The sequence below is a fragment of the Aquarana catesbeiana genome, linkage group LG11 (genome assembly GCF_042186555.1).
Source record: "Aquarana catesbeiana isolate 2022-GZ linkage group LG11, ASM4218655v1, whole genome shotgun sequence".
Lineage (NCBI taxonomy): Eukaryota > Metazoa > Chordata > Amphibia > Anura > Ranidae > Aquarana > Aquarana catesbeiana.
In genome coordinates, this window is record NC_133334.1 from 188,011,620 (window position 1) to 188,026,365 (window position 14,746).

Below are 14,746 nucleotides of genomic sequence, written 5' to 3' on the forward strand. Positions count from 1 at the left end.
CCCCGCACTTCTCTACAGTAAGGATACACTGAGAAGGGAGCAAGCGGACATCTTGTTACACCCACCGGTGTTTCCATTTGACACTTATTTTTTTAACAGTAAACTGAGTTTAAATAGTAGGATACAGTACTTAGAACTCCATCTGACTGTTTAGATGTTGAATTTTAAAAGCAGCGGCAAGCCTGCTAATCTCATAGGATTGCTAATACGATAGAGGTTTGCTGCTTTTAAAATTCAACATCTAAACATTAACACAGAGTTCTAAGTACTGTATTTCGATATATAAACTGAGTTTACTGTTAAAAAAAAAGTGTAAAATGCACAACTCTGGTGGGTGTAACAAAATATACGCTTGCCCCTGTAGGGTCACATATTGCGACCCATCACATTTCGCTACCCGCTGGAGTGCGCATGCGCGACGTCGCCATATGCGTTTCAACACTTTTACGACAAAACTCCACCCCAAGTCCAGGTTCAAGCCCCACCATCCAAGTGGACATAGCATTAGACTATAATTACGCCTAGCGAAGGGAGGCCGTGCCTGAAGTGTGGCAAGCGAAGCGAGCCCGCGAGGGGTGTGGTGTTTTGTCGTAAAAGTGTTGGAACGCATATGGCGGCGTCGCGCATGCGCACTCCAGCGGGTAGCGAAATGTGATGGGTCGCCATATGTGACGCTACACCCCCTTCTAGGTGTAGCCTTATTGTGGTGGGTGTAGCAAGATGGCGGCAACGAAACGTCACTTCTGTTAGACATTCTGAGGAGTTGCCTAATCCGACGAAACACCGGCATTCGAAAACTGTGACATATGACAAACACGGCAATAACCAATAAGAATTCAGCTTTGTAAATCTTCCCCACAATAGTTAGCCCACTGCACCAGAAAAGAGGCTTAATGTAAGAACCAATTAGAATACAGTACTTGCTCCAATCCCTTTCAAGCAACGTCAGCCTACCCTCTCAAACAATGAAAATACAGCAAGCGCTCTCATTTGGCCAATGGCTGTGTGATCCCAAACGGTGGGCTGTTCCAGGAAGAAGAAGCCGGTTAATACACAAAAGCGGCATCCCCTGCTTTCGTTTGGGCGTGCCTGCCCCCTCCTCCTCCCTGCGAGGCACGGAGTGTGCTGTGCCTCCTGTATCGGAACATAGTAGGAGAAGAGGTGTCAGTACAGTACACAGCTATAGCTAATTACCATTGATTTACACTTAGTTTGGCTATATCACTTATATATTTATAGAACCAAAGGCAGGAGATGGGTTTTTAACACCTATTAGTCTTATTTTAGGGAAAGTCACCCTCTCTATTAATCCTATTTATCGTTAAAGGTGAAGCAAGATTTTTGCCTTTAGTTCTACTTTAACATTAACCAGACTGTGCACATTAAAGTATTTCCATTAATGTAAAAGTACTTTAAAGTGGACCTTCTCTCACAAATATTACATTGTTCAAATTCCCCCATCCCTGTCCCTGTTATATTTATAAGTGCGGTTGAAAGGGAGTAAAACCATACCTCCCAACTTTTTGAGATGGGAATGAGCGACACCTAATAGCAAAAACATGTAGGCATAGCACATGCCCCCTTAAAGTGGTTGTAAACCCTTACAACACACTTTTACCTACAGGTAAGCCTATATTAAAGCTTACCTGTAGGTGCTGTAAATATCTCCTACACAGTTTAGAAGATATTTACAATTCCCCGTACAAGGATTTCTTCTACGCATGCGCCTACCTATTTGGACTTTGCGCACTTTAGAAATCTCACGTTGTGCTGTTCCACGTAAAGGTCATACTGTGACTGGCGGCTCGTGCGCACGTGACTCCGGCCAGTCACAGAGCCGGAGTCCGCGACCCCGGAAGGAAGATGGACGCTTCCAGCCGGCAAGGAAATCGGGGACATCGCAGGCTTCGGTTTCAGGTAAGTGACACATAATGGACTACTATGCGATGCATAGTAGCCCATTATGCTTTACCTTTGCAGGAAAACAAAGAGGAAGTAAACCCATTTAGTTATACTTCTCTTGAAAAGCAATCCAATGCAGATTGCTTTTCAGAGGGGGGTAGAAACTACTGCCTGTGTGAACCTAGCTTTTACCAGGATAGAAAAGTGCCAGAATCTCTATATTTGGTACAGGTCAAAGACTTGTACCATGCATCAGCATGACAGCAAACTAACATTGTTAAAGCAGAGGTCAGAAATGGCAGCCCCCAAATGCTCTCAAAACAGAGTCACTGTTAAAAGTATCTGTTCCCTAGTGGCTAGCAGGGAAGAGCATGAAACATCCCCCATCTAAAGGGATGCCGAGGAGGCTTGCTCTCATCTATCACTGTAGCTACTAGCTGTGGCAGCCATGTCTGAGGATCATGAAGGGGATCCTGGCTCTGGGCTGTGCAGGGTGTCTATACTCTGCTGTCTCACACTGGCATGTTCTTATGTAGGCAGCTTGTATGTGTGGAAGAGTGACCTTCCCAGGTATGGCTGTAGGAGGGCCGCTGGGGTAACAATATGGAGACCATAGAGGGGACAGAGATTAGTCTACATGAAACTAGATACTTGTCAGGAAGTGAGAGGAAACTTTCCCTTGATTCCAGACTGAGATGTGACTGATGAACTGTCCACTTATACATGTTTATTTTTTCCATACAGAGACCACCCTGCTGTGATCAAGAGGAGGTTTACCAGCGTACTGATTGTGTCCTCGTTGTCCCCATTATTCCTGTCAGTATGGAAGGAGTTAACTGGAATCAAGGTATGTAAAAGCCAAAACCGAAATCTGTGTCCTACATATTTGTTGTTCCACACTATGAGAGCTAGATGTCAGAACCTTCTGTCTGAAGAAGACAGCAGTAAACTTTGTAGTATTTTCACCAGGGTTGTTTTGTTTCTTTTTCCCCTTCTACAACCCAGCTGATTACACTTTCATCTTAATTCCAAAACTTGACTTTGCCCAAGCCATAGCTTACATATGTAGTGTTGGTAAGTAGGGATGAGCTTAAGTGTGCTCCAAACCTGCAGGAGCTATCCTGCCAGGAAGCTGTCACTGTGGACAACCAATCATTTAGTGGCCATAGCATTCCCAGCCCCACATATAGAAGGGGGTGTGTAAATGTGCAGATGGTGCCTAGACCGCTGTTTGCAGTGACAGCTTCCTGACGTGATAGTTCATGCAGGCTTGAACTTGTGTCTGAACACACCTGAGCTCATCCCTGTTGGTAAGGGCTAATATGTCTCTAACATCCAGAATAAATGTGCTTTAGGCTGAATCTGTGGTATTTATTTTAGACTGTAACTGAATGCATAGTTTGCATTGGCAGTCAAATCAGATCTGTCTGTCAGTTTTCAGGCAGATCGGAACAGAAGCTCCATATTAGTCTATAAACTGGCATATATAAATGGTCATGCGTTCATTTACATCGAATCACCTCTGAGTCTGTCTAGGTCTGAAAAAAAAATGGAAAAGGTCTGTGTATGTGACATATCTGAGGTATTCATTTACGTATGCCTGTCCACAGACCTAACATGGGTCAGTTAAACGTCAGGAAGGCAAAACTTTTAAAGCGCGTGTGTTTTTTTTTTTTTTTTTTTTTTATAATAATACACATGTTATACTTACCTTATTTATTTATTAAAATGCTTAACCTACGCAGTCTTACCCGAAGGCCTCGATGCGCAAAAGACATTGACTTTAAAAGACTTTAAGAGAGCCATCATACCAGCATGACAACGTACAAAATCAAACCTGTGGGTCTGTCCAATACACCCCAGTAAAATTAGGTGACTCCAAAAGCTTGTACAAAGAGTTTGGTTTTCAATTTCTTTCGAAATTTCAGAAAGTCTTTCTCAAGTTTCAGTTTCAGAGGCAAGGAGTTCCAAAATTCAGCTCCTTGTACTTCACTTGTTCTCCCTCCGCATGTTTTCTTTCTAAATTTTGGAGTCTTTAATATGGCCAAGTTCGCCGATCTCATAGACCGGGTAGGCACATACTTGATACATTTTTCCTTCAGGTACTCTGGGCCACGTCTATGCAATGCCTTATGGACAGGACATCCAGTTTTGAACAGAACACGTTCTTTCATGGGCAGCCAATGCAGGGATCTAAGAGATGGAGTAATGTGGTCACGACGACCAGCACCCATCAATAACCTAGCTGCGGCATTCTGAATCAACTGGAGCTTGTAGATGGTACAAGCAGGCAAACCCAGGTACAGAGCATTGCAGTAGTCCAGTTGACGGCTGATAATGGCATTGACCATGGCGATCTTATCAGAGTCTGCGATATAGCAAAAAGTCGACCTCAGCAGTCTTTGGTAGAAATGGCATGAGCTCACCACCTGATTTACCCGAGGGCGCAGGTTTAACCTAGAGTCAAAGATGACACCCAGGTCCCAGACCTGAGTGTCCGGAATCGGAAAAGGTTTAAAAGATTCCGGCCAGGACGGAAACAAGTTGGAATACGCCTGGTTACTGAAAATGGTGCATTCTGTTTAGGTGCCATTTAGTTTTAAATAATTGGCACCCATCCAGGATTGGATTTCCTCCAAGCAAGAGGCCAGCATGACCTGATCCTCCCCTTTCTTGGATAATTTGAAGTAGATCTGGGTGTCGTCAGCATAGACCTGGAACGGGAGCTTGTGACGGCGAATGATGTACAGCAACGGCCTCATATAATTGTTAAAAAGGATCGGAGATAAAGCCGATCCTCATGGGACCAGGGAACTATCAGAGGAATAAAATGGTCCCACCTTTACCCTCTGAACCCTGTCTTGCAGGAACAAGGCAACCCATGCCAGAGCTATGCCATCCATTCCCGCCACCATCTTCAGCCTATCCACAAGTATAGAATGGTCAATGGTGTCAAAAGCTGTCGACCAGATCCAGAAGTACCAAGGCCGAAGCTTCATTCGCATCCAAGGCCAAGAGTAGATTGTCCTGCACTTTTACCAGGGTTGTTTCTGAACCTCTCCCAGGTCGGAATCCTGACTGGAAGTCATCAAAAATTTTATTAGACTCCAGGTGAGGTTGAAGTTGCCATACCACAGCTCGCTCCATGATTTTAGCCAAAAACGCCAGGGTGGAAATATGACAATTGTTGCTCAACATGGTATGCTCCACATTAGCTTTCTTTAGCAGGGGTATAACCACTGCCTGCTTCAGAACACATGGAACGACCCCGGTAGCAAATGACATACTAACAATGTCTGCAATAAAAGGCGCCAGAGCATCCTTCACCAACTGCGCAATGCAGGGATCAAGTGATGAGGATGAGGCTTGGAACAGTGGATTTGCACAGAGCAGCCCAGATCCTTCTCTTCTCGAGTCCCTCGCTGGTGCTCCTGACCCCTCCCTCCTGCTGAGTGCCCCCACAGCAAGCAGCTCACTATGGGGATAGCCACCACTCTCTCCTCATTGGCTCACTGACTTTGATCGCAGCGGGAGCCAATGACTCCTGCTGCTGTCTCAGCCAATGAGGGAGAGCCCCCGGACAGCCGAGGCTCTTGTGCAACATCGCTGGATCGAGATGGGGCTCAGGTATATATTAGGAGGGCTGAGGGGGCTGCTACGCACACAGAAGGTTTTTTATCTTGATGAATTAAGATAAAAACCTTCTGCCTTTAGAACCACTTTAATGGACACAGATGTCACAAAACTAACATCTGTACCACCTGGCTCTGATTTAGCAGGGAATCAGTTTACAGATGGCTCCATCCACTATCCATACATGTGGAACAAACACCCTCATAATTTGTCCATTTGGAAGGCAAGTTACACTGCTCGTTACCCCCACAGTTAAAGTATATCTAAAAGCACACTTCTTCCCTTTTTTTTTTTTTTTTTCATTTTGGATAGAGTAAGGGAGGATTAAGGTTTGGTTCACAGCTATGCGGCTGCGTGCATGTAGGGCAGTCCATTCATTTCAATGGGCTGCCCTACACACAGAAAAGCGGGGAAAGAAGTTTACTACCCCTTTTGTAAATTTGCGCTATATGGAACTGCATGGTGTTGCAGCATTATGCAGTTTCATGCACCTGAAAACGTGGGTTCCTCTAGTCGTATGTCCAGGATAGCACTAGAGAGGCCCCACCTCCGGAGGCAGGAAACACATTCAGATCTTTAAAAGGCGGCTTCCGTCACTCTTCCTCAGTCTTTGTGTTTCTTCCACCGGAGGAGGAGGCTGGATTTAGCTCTCCTTCCCCTGGGAGCTGCCTATGGGAGAGGGGGAAGGAGGTCTGCAATACCTGGAAAGGTGGCAGGCATCTTGGTCCCCCCGTTTGGTTTACAAGGAGGCAACGGGGGCTTGCAAGGAATTGATTTCTGGTGTTCAGAAATAAATGAAGGCCATTAAGTCGATGCTGGAAAACCTTGAAACCCCAAAACAACCAGCCGCAGTTCCTCCCGCTTCAGCCTCAGAGGTGGGTGACGAATTGGGGGGAGAGGAATCAGATTCTTTGGATGAGCCAAGTGAGGTGGCATCATCCAAAGATATTCCGAGCCAAGGGACAAGTTCACCCAGATAGAGGCTCTCACTAGAGGAGGTGGATGCCTTATTGGGAGTGATCTACGAGACGCTAGAGATTAAAGAAGAGCAGGTCTCCTTGTCCCTACATGACCAGATGTATCATCAGAACCTGAAAGAAGATCAAAACGGGGTATTTCCTATACACAGTGCACTGGTGGATTCCACCTGTGTTTGGAACAAAGTGCCCAAAGTGGAGGCAGCCTTTTCCCAGTGTACCAAATCAACAGACCTCGCCCTTGAGGACATGGGTGTCCTTAGGGAACCCATGGACAAGAGGATGGAGGTACTGCTGAAAAGGTCATGGGAGGTAGCCATGACAAATATAAAACCTGCAATGGCTAAATAATAGTGGCTCGTAATTTGGAGGTGTGGCTGGACCAATTACAAGGACATTTGGAAAGTGGGACCTCCAGGAAGGAAATTTTGGATACCCTTCCCATGCTGCACAAAGCAGCAGGCTATATGGCAGACGCATCTGCTGAGTCGGTCAAGCTATCGGCGAAGACCGCTGCCCTTATAAATTCCTCTCGCAGAGCGTTATGGTTAAAATCCTGGTCGGGGGACCCGGTCTCAAAGGTTAGGCTGCATGGCATCCCATTAGAAGACCTCTTGTTTGGGCAGGATCTAGAAAAAGTTCTAGACCGTACTGCAGATGAGAAAAAGGCTTTCCCCATCAAAAGTAAGAAAGCCCCAGGGAAAGGTTTTTTTTTTCGTCCCCAAAGACAAGGGCCGTCACAGGGACAGACCCTCTAAGGGGTCAACCCCAAAAAAACAGTGGGGAAGGGGAAAACAGAAAGGTCTCCTGTTTTCCTCTCCTAAAAAAAAACACTAAATCCCAGTGACTTGGTTCCCGTGGGAGGGAGATTGGGGCAGTTCCTCCCACAGTGGGAAAAGACTACCCCAAACGCATTTATACTGAGAATAAAATCGGGGAACTCGACGGCCTTGTTGTCACAAAGTGGCGACTTGGTAGACCAGCGGGTTCTTGTTCCAGTGCCACAGCAAGAAGTAAACCACAGTTTCTACTCACATTTTCGTAGTAAAGAAACCTTCGGGCATATTATTAAATTTGAAGTTACTAAACAACTGGGTGGCCTACAAAAAATTTCGGATGGAAACAATCTTTTCAGTGAAGTCAATTCTTCCCCCAGATTGCTTCATGGCCTCCCTCGATCTGAGGGAAGCCTATCTACCTGTCCTGATCCACGAGGAATCTCAAATATTTTTGAGGGTGGCAATCCAATGGGGAAGGCAGTCCGACATTTTCAATTCGGGGCCCTACCATTCGGCCTGTGCTCATTCCCCAGGATTTTTTAAAAAATCCTGGCGGAGGCACTGGCTCCTCTGAGACTGAAAGGGATATCGGTCATCCCATATTTGGACGATCTTTTATTTTTTTGCCCCCTCCGTGCTCCAATTACAAGGAGATCTGCGGGTGGCCATTTCCTTTCTAAAAAAACTGGGGTGGTTGATAAACAGGGGGAAGTCGAACTGAACCCCGACACAGATCTTACAGTACTTGGGGTTCTTGGTGAACTCAGTAACGCAGAAGATCTATCTCACAAAGGGGAAGGTAGAAAAGGTGAAGGCGACTGCAGCCTTTTTTCAGAACAATCTGGCAATTTCCCTCCGCTCAGCTATGTCGGGTCCTGGTAGCAACAATTCCTGGGCAAGGGTCCATTTCAGGTGTCTCCAGGCCAATATCCTGAACAGTTGGGACGGAGCGCAGGAATCGCTGGACACGACCTTCCGCCTATCTCCAAAGACCAGGAGGTCTCTGTGGTGGTGGAGGAACGAAGAGAACCTTGTGCAGGGTCTATTATGGTGTCTTCCAGTGTCCGTCCGTGTCCCCACGGACGCTGGTGCTTGGGGCTGGGGGGCCCACTGGGGGTCAAGAATAGCAAAAGGGCGCTGGGAGAAAGTGCAGTCCCAAAGATCAGCCAACTGGAGGGAGTTGCAGGTGATCTGGGAAGTGCTAAAGACATTTGCCAGAGAGCTGAAAGGTCACCACGTACAGGTCCTCTCGGACAGCGGGGTAGCAGTTTCTTAAGCAAGGGGGAACAAGATGTCCATCCTTAATAAGACTAACGAGGGTCATCCTTGTTTTGGGCCGAGAGAAATCTGAAGTCAATATCCGCAGTCCATCTAAAAGGAGTGGACAACCACCTGGTGGACTTTCTGAGCCGTCACCAAGTGTACGAGTCAGAATGGTCACTAAAAAGGATATCTTCCAGCTAATAGAGAAATGGGACTCCCAGAGGTGGACTTGTTCGCCAACAAATCAAATGCCAAGGTTCTGGTGTACTTCTCACTAGAAAAAGAAGTAGGGGCCAAGAGGTGGGACTTTCCCATTTGTTTACGCCTCCCTCCCCCATTCAAAGTTATTCCTCTGGTCCTGAGGAAATTTGTTCTAGAGCGTACCACAATGATACTAGTGGTCCCGTATTGGCTGAAAAGGCTGTGGTTTTCCACACTGTTAAGTCTGAAAGAGGAGCCTCCCCTCATGCTACCCAAGAGGAAGGATCTGCTGTCCTAGGGCCCAGTTCTGCTACCAAAAATACAGACTCTAAAATTGGCAGCTTGGTTTCTGAAGAAAGCCTCCTGAATTCTAAGGGGCTCTCGGACAGGGTGGTAAACACAATTCTTTCTAGTAGAAAGTAACCCAAGCAATGTATGTTAAATTTTGGAAAGTTTTCTGTTCATGGTTAGATACCAAGAAGGTATCTGCAGATATCCCCAGCTGTCTTGGAGTTTTTACAAGACGGTGCGGATCAAGGACTGGCCGTTAGCACATTAAAAGTGCAGGTTTCGGCCTTGTCTGTGGTGTTTTTTTTTTTTTCTATAGCAAGCCCTGGCGTTAGACCCGCCAGTTAGCAGGTTCTTTAAGGGGTTAGCCAGGATTAGACCTGTTCTGTTCAAGATTCTGCCAGAATGGGACCTGTCGACAGTATTGCAAGGTTGGATAAAATGGTCACAAAAGGAAGAGCTGTCCTTAAAATGGGTCACGCTCAAAACTGTCTTTTTAGTGGCCATATCCACAGCTAGATGCATTAGCGAGCTTCAGGCACTTTCCATTAAGGAGCCTTCTCTGCAAATCTTTGAAGACAGGCTGGTGCCTAAAGTAGTGTCAAAATTCCACAGGACTCAGGAAATTGTTTTGCCTTAATTCTGTGGGTCACCCACCAATCTAAACAAAACAGAATTCCACCAACTGGATGTGAGAGCCTGTGTCTTACGGTATCTGGAATTGTTGAAAAGCATTAGAAAATCCAATGATCTAATTATTTTACATTCAGGGAAAAAATTGGGGTCCCAAGCTTCATAAGGCACAATCGCAAGGTGGATTAATCAGGCTATTGAGGAAGCTTACAAGATTTTAAAAAAGGAATGTCCCTTTTTCCCCCATGGCTCACTCCACACGGGCACTATTGGCTTCTTGGGTGGAGCGACACCAGAACAAATCTGTCAAGCAGCAACATGGTCAAGCTACTTCGACTTTCATGAAGCATTATAGATTGGACCCTGTCCCCACCCCCCCCCCCCCCCCCAATCTGGTAAGTTCTCATTGATCCTCTCTAGTGCTGTCCTGGGCAGACAACTAGAGAAAACTAGTTAGACTTACCGGTAACTCTGTTTCTAGGAGTCGTCCAGGACAGCGGGGATTCCCTCTCTATATGCTGTTATAACTTTGGACGAGTGTTTTTGTTGTTACAGAAGCCGTTCCGGGGGGAAGTTCTTGGTTAAAGACTGAGGAAGAGGGACAGAAGCCACCCTTTAAAGATCTGAATGTGTTTCCTGCCTCCGGAGGTGGAGCTTATCTCTCTAGTGCTGTCCTGGACGACTCCTAGAAACAGAGTTAACGGTAAGTCTAACTCTAGTTTTTGACAATCTGTGGCAATGCATGGGGGTGCCAATAATATTTAATGGCACCTTTTGTGCATGTGCTAAAGAGCAGGGTGTTTCTCTTGTGTGCCAGGAATGTGATCCTAGACTAAATCTGCTATCAGTCACTTTGCCATCTGTCTCTTTAGGGAAACTTTACTTCTTTTCCTGTACACTTGCCAGAAAGTGAGAGGATATTTTTTCAATGTGAGGTTAAGCCTCTCTTAGGCTTAGTTCACACCTATGCGGTTTTTAATGCTTTTTGCAGAAACGCACTTCTGTCCATTTAACATGGTTTCCTATGGGACACATTCACGTCTATGTTTTTGGTTCAAAAGACTTCAATGAAGAAGTTGCAAAAAAGTATGTAGTGCGTTTTTGCTGCAAGTTTACCAAAAAAAAAAGCGAAATGCTTAAAAAAACTAGCGAAAAATCTGTTGCAAACACGTGTGCAAAAATGAACCGCAAAAAGCACTGCAGAAACAGATCAAAAGCAAACTGCATAGGTGTGAACCAAGCCTTAGATAGTTGTCGCATGAACATGTGTCCCCATTGGAAGATTTCCCCTGTACCTGTTCTGGTAGCAACTCAAAATTTTGGATTTACCCTCACCTGCATTCCTGGTGATATTGGTAATCAGGATAATTAGAGAATGGAAATCGCCTAATGGGGATACACACAACAATACAAATCTGACAGTGGTTCTAACCCTTCAATTTAAATAATAAAACAAAAAAATGTTTGCTCTTAATTACACTTTATTTTAGGCAGATCAGAAGTTTCTAGTTTTAGCATCATTGTTGACTGTCTGAAACATATGTGTTCCTTTTATGGATGCGAATATGTTTAATACAATGAATTACTTATCTTTGTATTTATGTATATAAAAAGTGGTAAACTGTACCTTGCTGAAACCATGTAATGGCTATATCACACCTGTTTTGTAATAGAGAACATTCAGGTCTTATAAACCGGAATGCTGAAGAGCAAAGACGAGTTTGGGTGTCCTCCAAACTCAACTCTAACCCGAACTCCTACTTTTATGTACTTCAGTGATCAGGTCTGGTCATTCCCCACTCCACAGCTCAGGTGGCTTGGCCTGACCCTCAGTTCATTGGCGTAGAAAAAAGCAGGAGTGATGAGTTTGGAGGACACCCAAACTCATCTCTACTCAAGAGACTGTTTGGTGTATACTACACAAGTCCCTCAGTGATCCATTTGCTTCACATGTCAGTAAAAAGAATGTATGCTGCAACATCTGTGCATGTTGATGCTACTGCTCGTTTTCTTGTCAGTGACTTCACAAGTCAGGGCCCTTGGTCTGTGTGACTGCTTAAAGGCAGTTTGTACTGAGAAATATGGGGACTGTCATTGCAGACCCCCTGAAAATGCTAGTTTGCTAGCTGTCTCTGGCATCAGTGCTTTAGGACAGTGGTTCTCAACCCTGTCCTCAAGTACCCCCAACAGGTCATGTTTGCAGATTTTCCTTTATCTTGCACAGGTGCTTTAAATCAGAGTCAATGGCTTGGTATTTTGGACAGCTATTTTATCTAAGATAAATTCCCAAAACATGGCCTGTTGGGGGTACTTGAGGATGGGGTTAAGAACCACTGTTTAAGGATATTAACCTGAAACAAGCATGCAGATCAGGAAAGTCAATATGAAACCTGAACTCTTAATCTGCATACTTGTTACCAGGCAGTGACTTATAAGGTATTGAAGCCATTAAACATCCAGATGGCCAGGGAACTACTCTTTTTAGAAGGAGATGCAGTGTTAGCCTCAATACTCCATTGCTACAGGGCACTACGGAACTCTCTAAACGCTCTGGTCTGAATCAGCATTCGGGAACAAAGTTGTGTGGTTCACGATCATGTGATCTCCATTAGAATATAGCTTAATGATGAGATTTGCATACAAGTTCTTCAGATGGAAGATAGTTGTATGCCTCAGTATTATACTATAATTTTCAGATACAGTTCTCGACCTTTTGGCTAAGATCAAGTGTAGTATCTGTTCTTAGTGATGGTATCTGCATGGTCCATTCCAGCAGGGGCCGAACCTGAGTGCTCCCGAGTAAGGGAGGCTAATACTCGGTCGAGTCTGGGCGGGCCTGTACCTGAAAGCAAGACTGGCTCCAAATTCAAAATATTTATTAGCATATTTATATGGGGAACAGAGCTTTGCACAGAACGTGTGTCCTAGCATTGTCCCAATGAGCATTACAGGCATCCCTTCTTTTATGCATCTCTCATGGTGTACACACCCAGCCCATCTGCCTTATCAATGTTTTCCAGCAGCTGTTATTATGTATGACAATGATTTGACATTCAATGACTTATTGTTATCAGCGCATCACATAAAATGACTTGCATATTCACACAACTTATGTGATTAACATCTACAACAGCTTACACTACAGAATGTTATCTTAACTTGCTGGCAACAAAGTCTAAAGACAAAACATGTTCTTCACTTTTCTGAAGTGCTGACAGAGGAATACAGAATATTAGGGATGCACCGAAATTTCGGCCGACGAAACATATCGGCCGAAAATGGCATTTTCGTCAAAATGCTGAAAGAGAATTCTTGCTGATGATGGCGGCGAAAATCGCGCTTGTGCAGTAGCGGTGGGAGAACCAGCGGGTGACGTCACTCGTGTGAGTGGCGTGCACGTTCCTCGCGGTTAAGACGCGGCACTCGTAAGCACGTTCCCTGCTGAGACGCTGGCACCTTCCCTGCGGAAGCTCCTCGTGCTTGAGAGACGCTGCTGGGACCCGATAGAAGGCTTCATAAAGGGCTGCACATAGCATACTCAAATACAAGAGTGGGCACTGTCCCTCCTGGATGGCTACCATTACTACTATTCGCCGGTGAGAATTTTGCCTTTTTTAGACTTGACAGAAACAATTCAACTAGTAGTATTATTATTTATATTATTATAGTACTGAAACTGAAATGATGATCTTTCTGTCTATAGCAGTCAAACAACATATATTACTTACTACTTGGCCTTTGTTAAACAGCAAGCCAGCACTCTGGCCATGCAGTACTAGTATTTAAAATGTCTGTCTGTCTGCACTGCAGTAGATCTGACTTGTAGCAAAAAGATTTTATATAATTGAACTGATTAAATATTATTTGAAATGGAATGGATTGCAATTGCATGCTATTTATTTTTTGAGCTATTCTGTAGATATAAAATGTATGCACTTGTTGTCATTGAATTTGCCACTTTGTCAGCGTAGTATAGTTATACTACACTGACATGACATCAAGCGCATTAATTTTTTAAACATGACAGTACGCAATAAATATAATATATTTTATTTATTGCGTACTGTCATGTTTAAAAAATGAATGCGTTTGCTGTCATGTGAGTGTAGCATAACTTATAATACTAGTATACAACGCTGACAAAGTGACAAATTCTATGACAACAAGCACACAAAGTTTATAGTATACTACAGAATAGCTCAAAAAAATAAAATAGCATGCAATTTGCAAGCAATCCATTCCATTTCAAATCAAATTTAATCAGTTCAATTATCTTTTTGGTACAAGTCGGATGTACTGCAGTGCAGACATAACTACCTTGCATGGCAAGAGCTGCACCGTTCAAAAAAAAAAAAAAAATAGTTTATATTTTTTACATCTGCCTCCTGGGGTTTAGCTTTTAAATTGATTTTGTCCTTTTTTCTTCCCCCCCCCCCTCAGATTTCACTCCCACTATAAAAAATCATTCTATGCTATTATTCTGCGCTACCAGCAAAGGTGGACCATGTCTGCAGTGTGGAGATATTTTAAAGTTTCTGATAAAGACCCCAAATTTGCAATCTGTAGTCTTTGCTCAGCAGAAATTTCAAGAGGGGGTACAGTGCCAAGGCATTTTTCAACAACAGGTTTGATACACCACCTGAAAACACGTCATCCAGTTCAGCATGCAGATTACAAGAAAACAGTGCCACTTCCAAAAAGTGCCTCAGGCTTAACACCATCTGTGGCCACAGTCTTTGAAAAGGTTAAAAAATGTACAAGTGACAGTCCCAAAGCTCATGCCATTACAGATAAAATTATGGAATTTATTGCATTAGACCATCCATTCTCTGTTGTGGAGGACTTTGGATTCCGTAGGGTCATGCAACATATTCAGCCGCGTTACTCACTACCAAGCAGACGCTACTTTGCAGATACCTGTCTATCTGAATCGTTTTGCAGTGTTAGAAAACCCGTTCATGAGCTCATGACTACCGACGTCATAGCAATCAGTTTTATTACCGACATTTGGAGTTCAGACGTCAGTCCAACGAGCATGCTTAGCCTGACAGCGCAGTGGATAGATGACAA

General features: G+C 44.4%; 1 protein-coding gene across 2 annotated transcripts in view; it reads left to right on the forward strand.

Moving 5' to 3' along the window:
- The first annotated feature begins 2,160 nt into the window (after positions 1–2,160).
- The window catches only part of RCE1 (Ras converting CAAX endopeptidase 1), a 228,525-nt gene continuing 215,939 nt past the window's right edge, over positions 2,161–14,746 (forward strand). The window contains exons 1-2 of one of the 2 annotated variants that reach the window (XM_073605130.1): positions 2,161–2,472; positions 2,647–2,749. In XM_073605130.1, coding sequence (XP_073461231.1) covers positions 2,351–2,472; positions 2,647–2,749 — 225 coding nt within the window. In that variant the 5' untranslated portion in view covers positions 2,161–2,350. The remainder of the gene's footprint in view (positions 2,473–2,646; positions 2,750–14,746) is intronic. The other variant, XM_073605129.1, reaches the window with a different exon arrangement.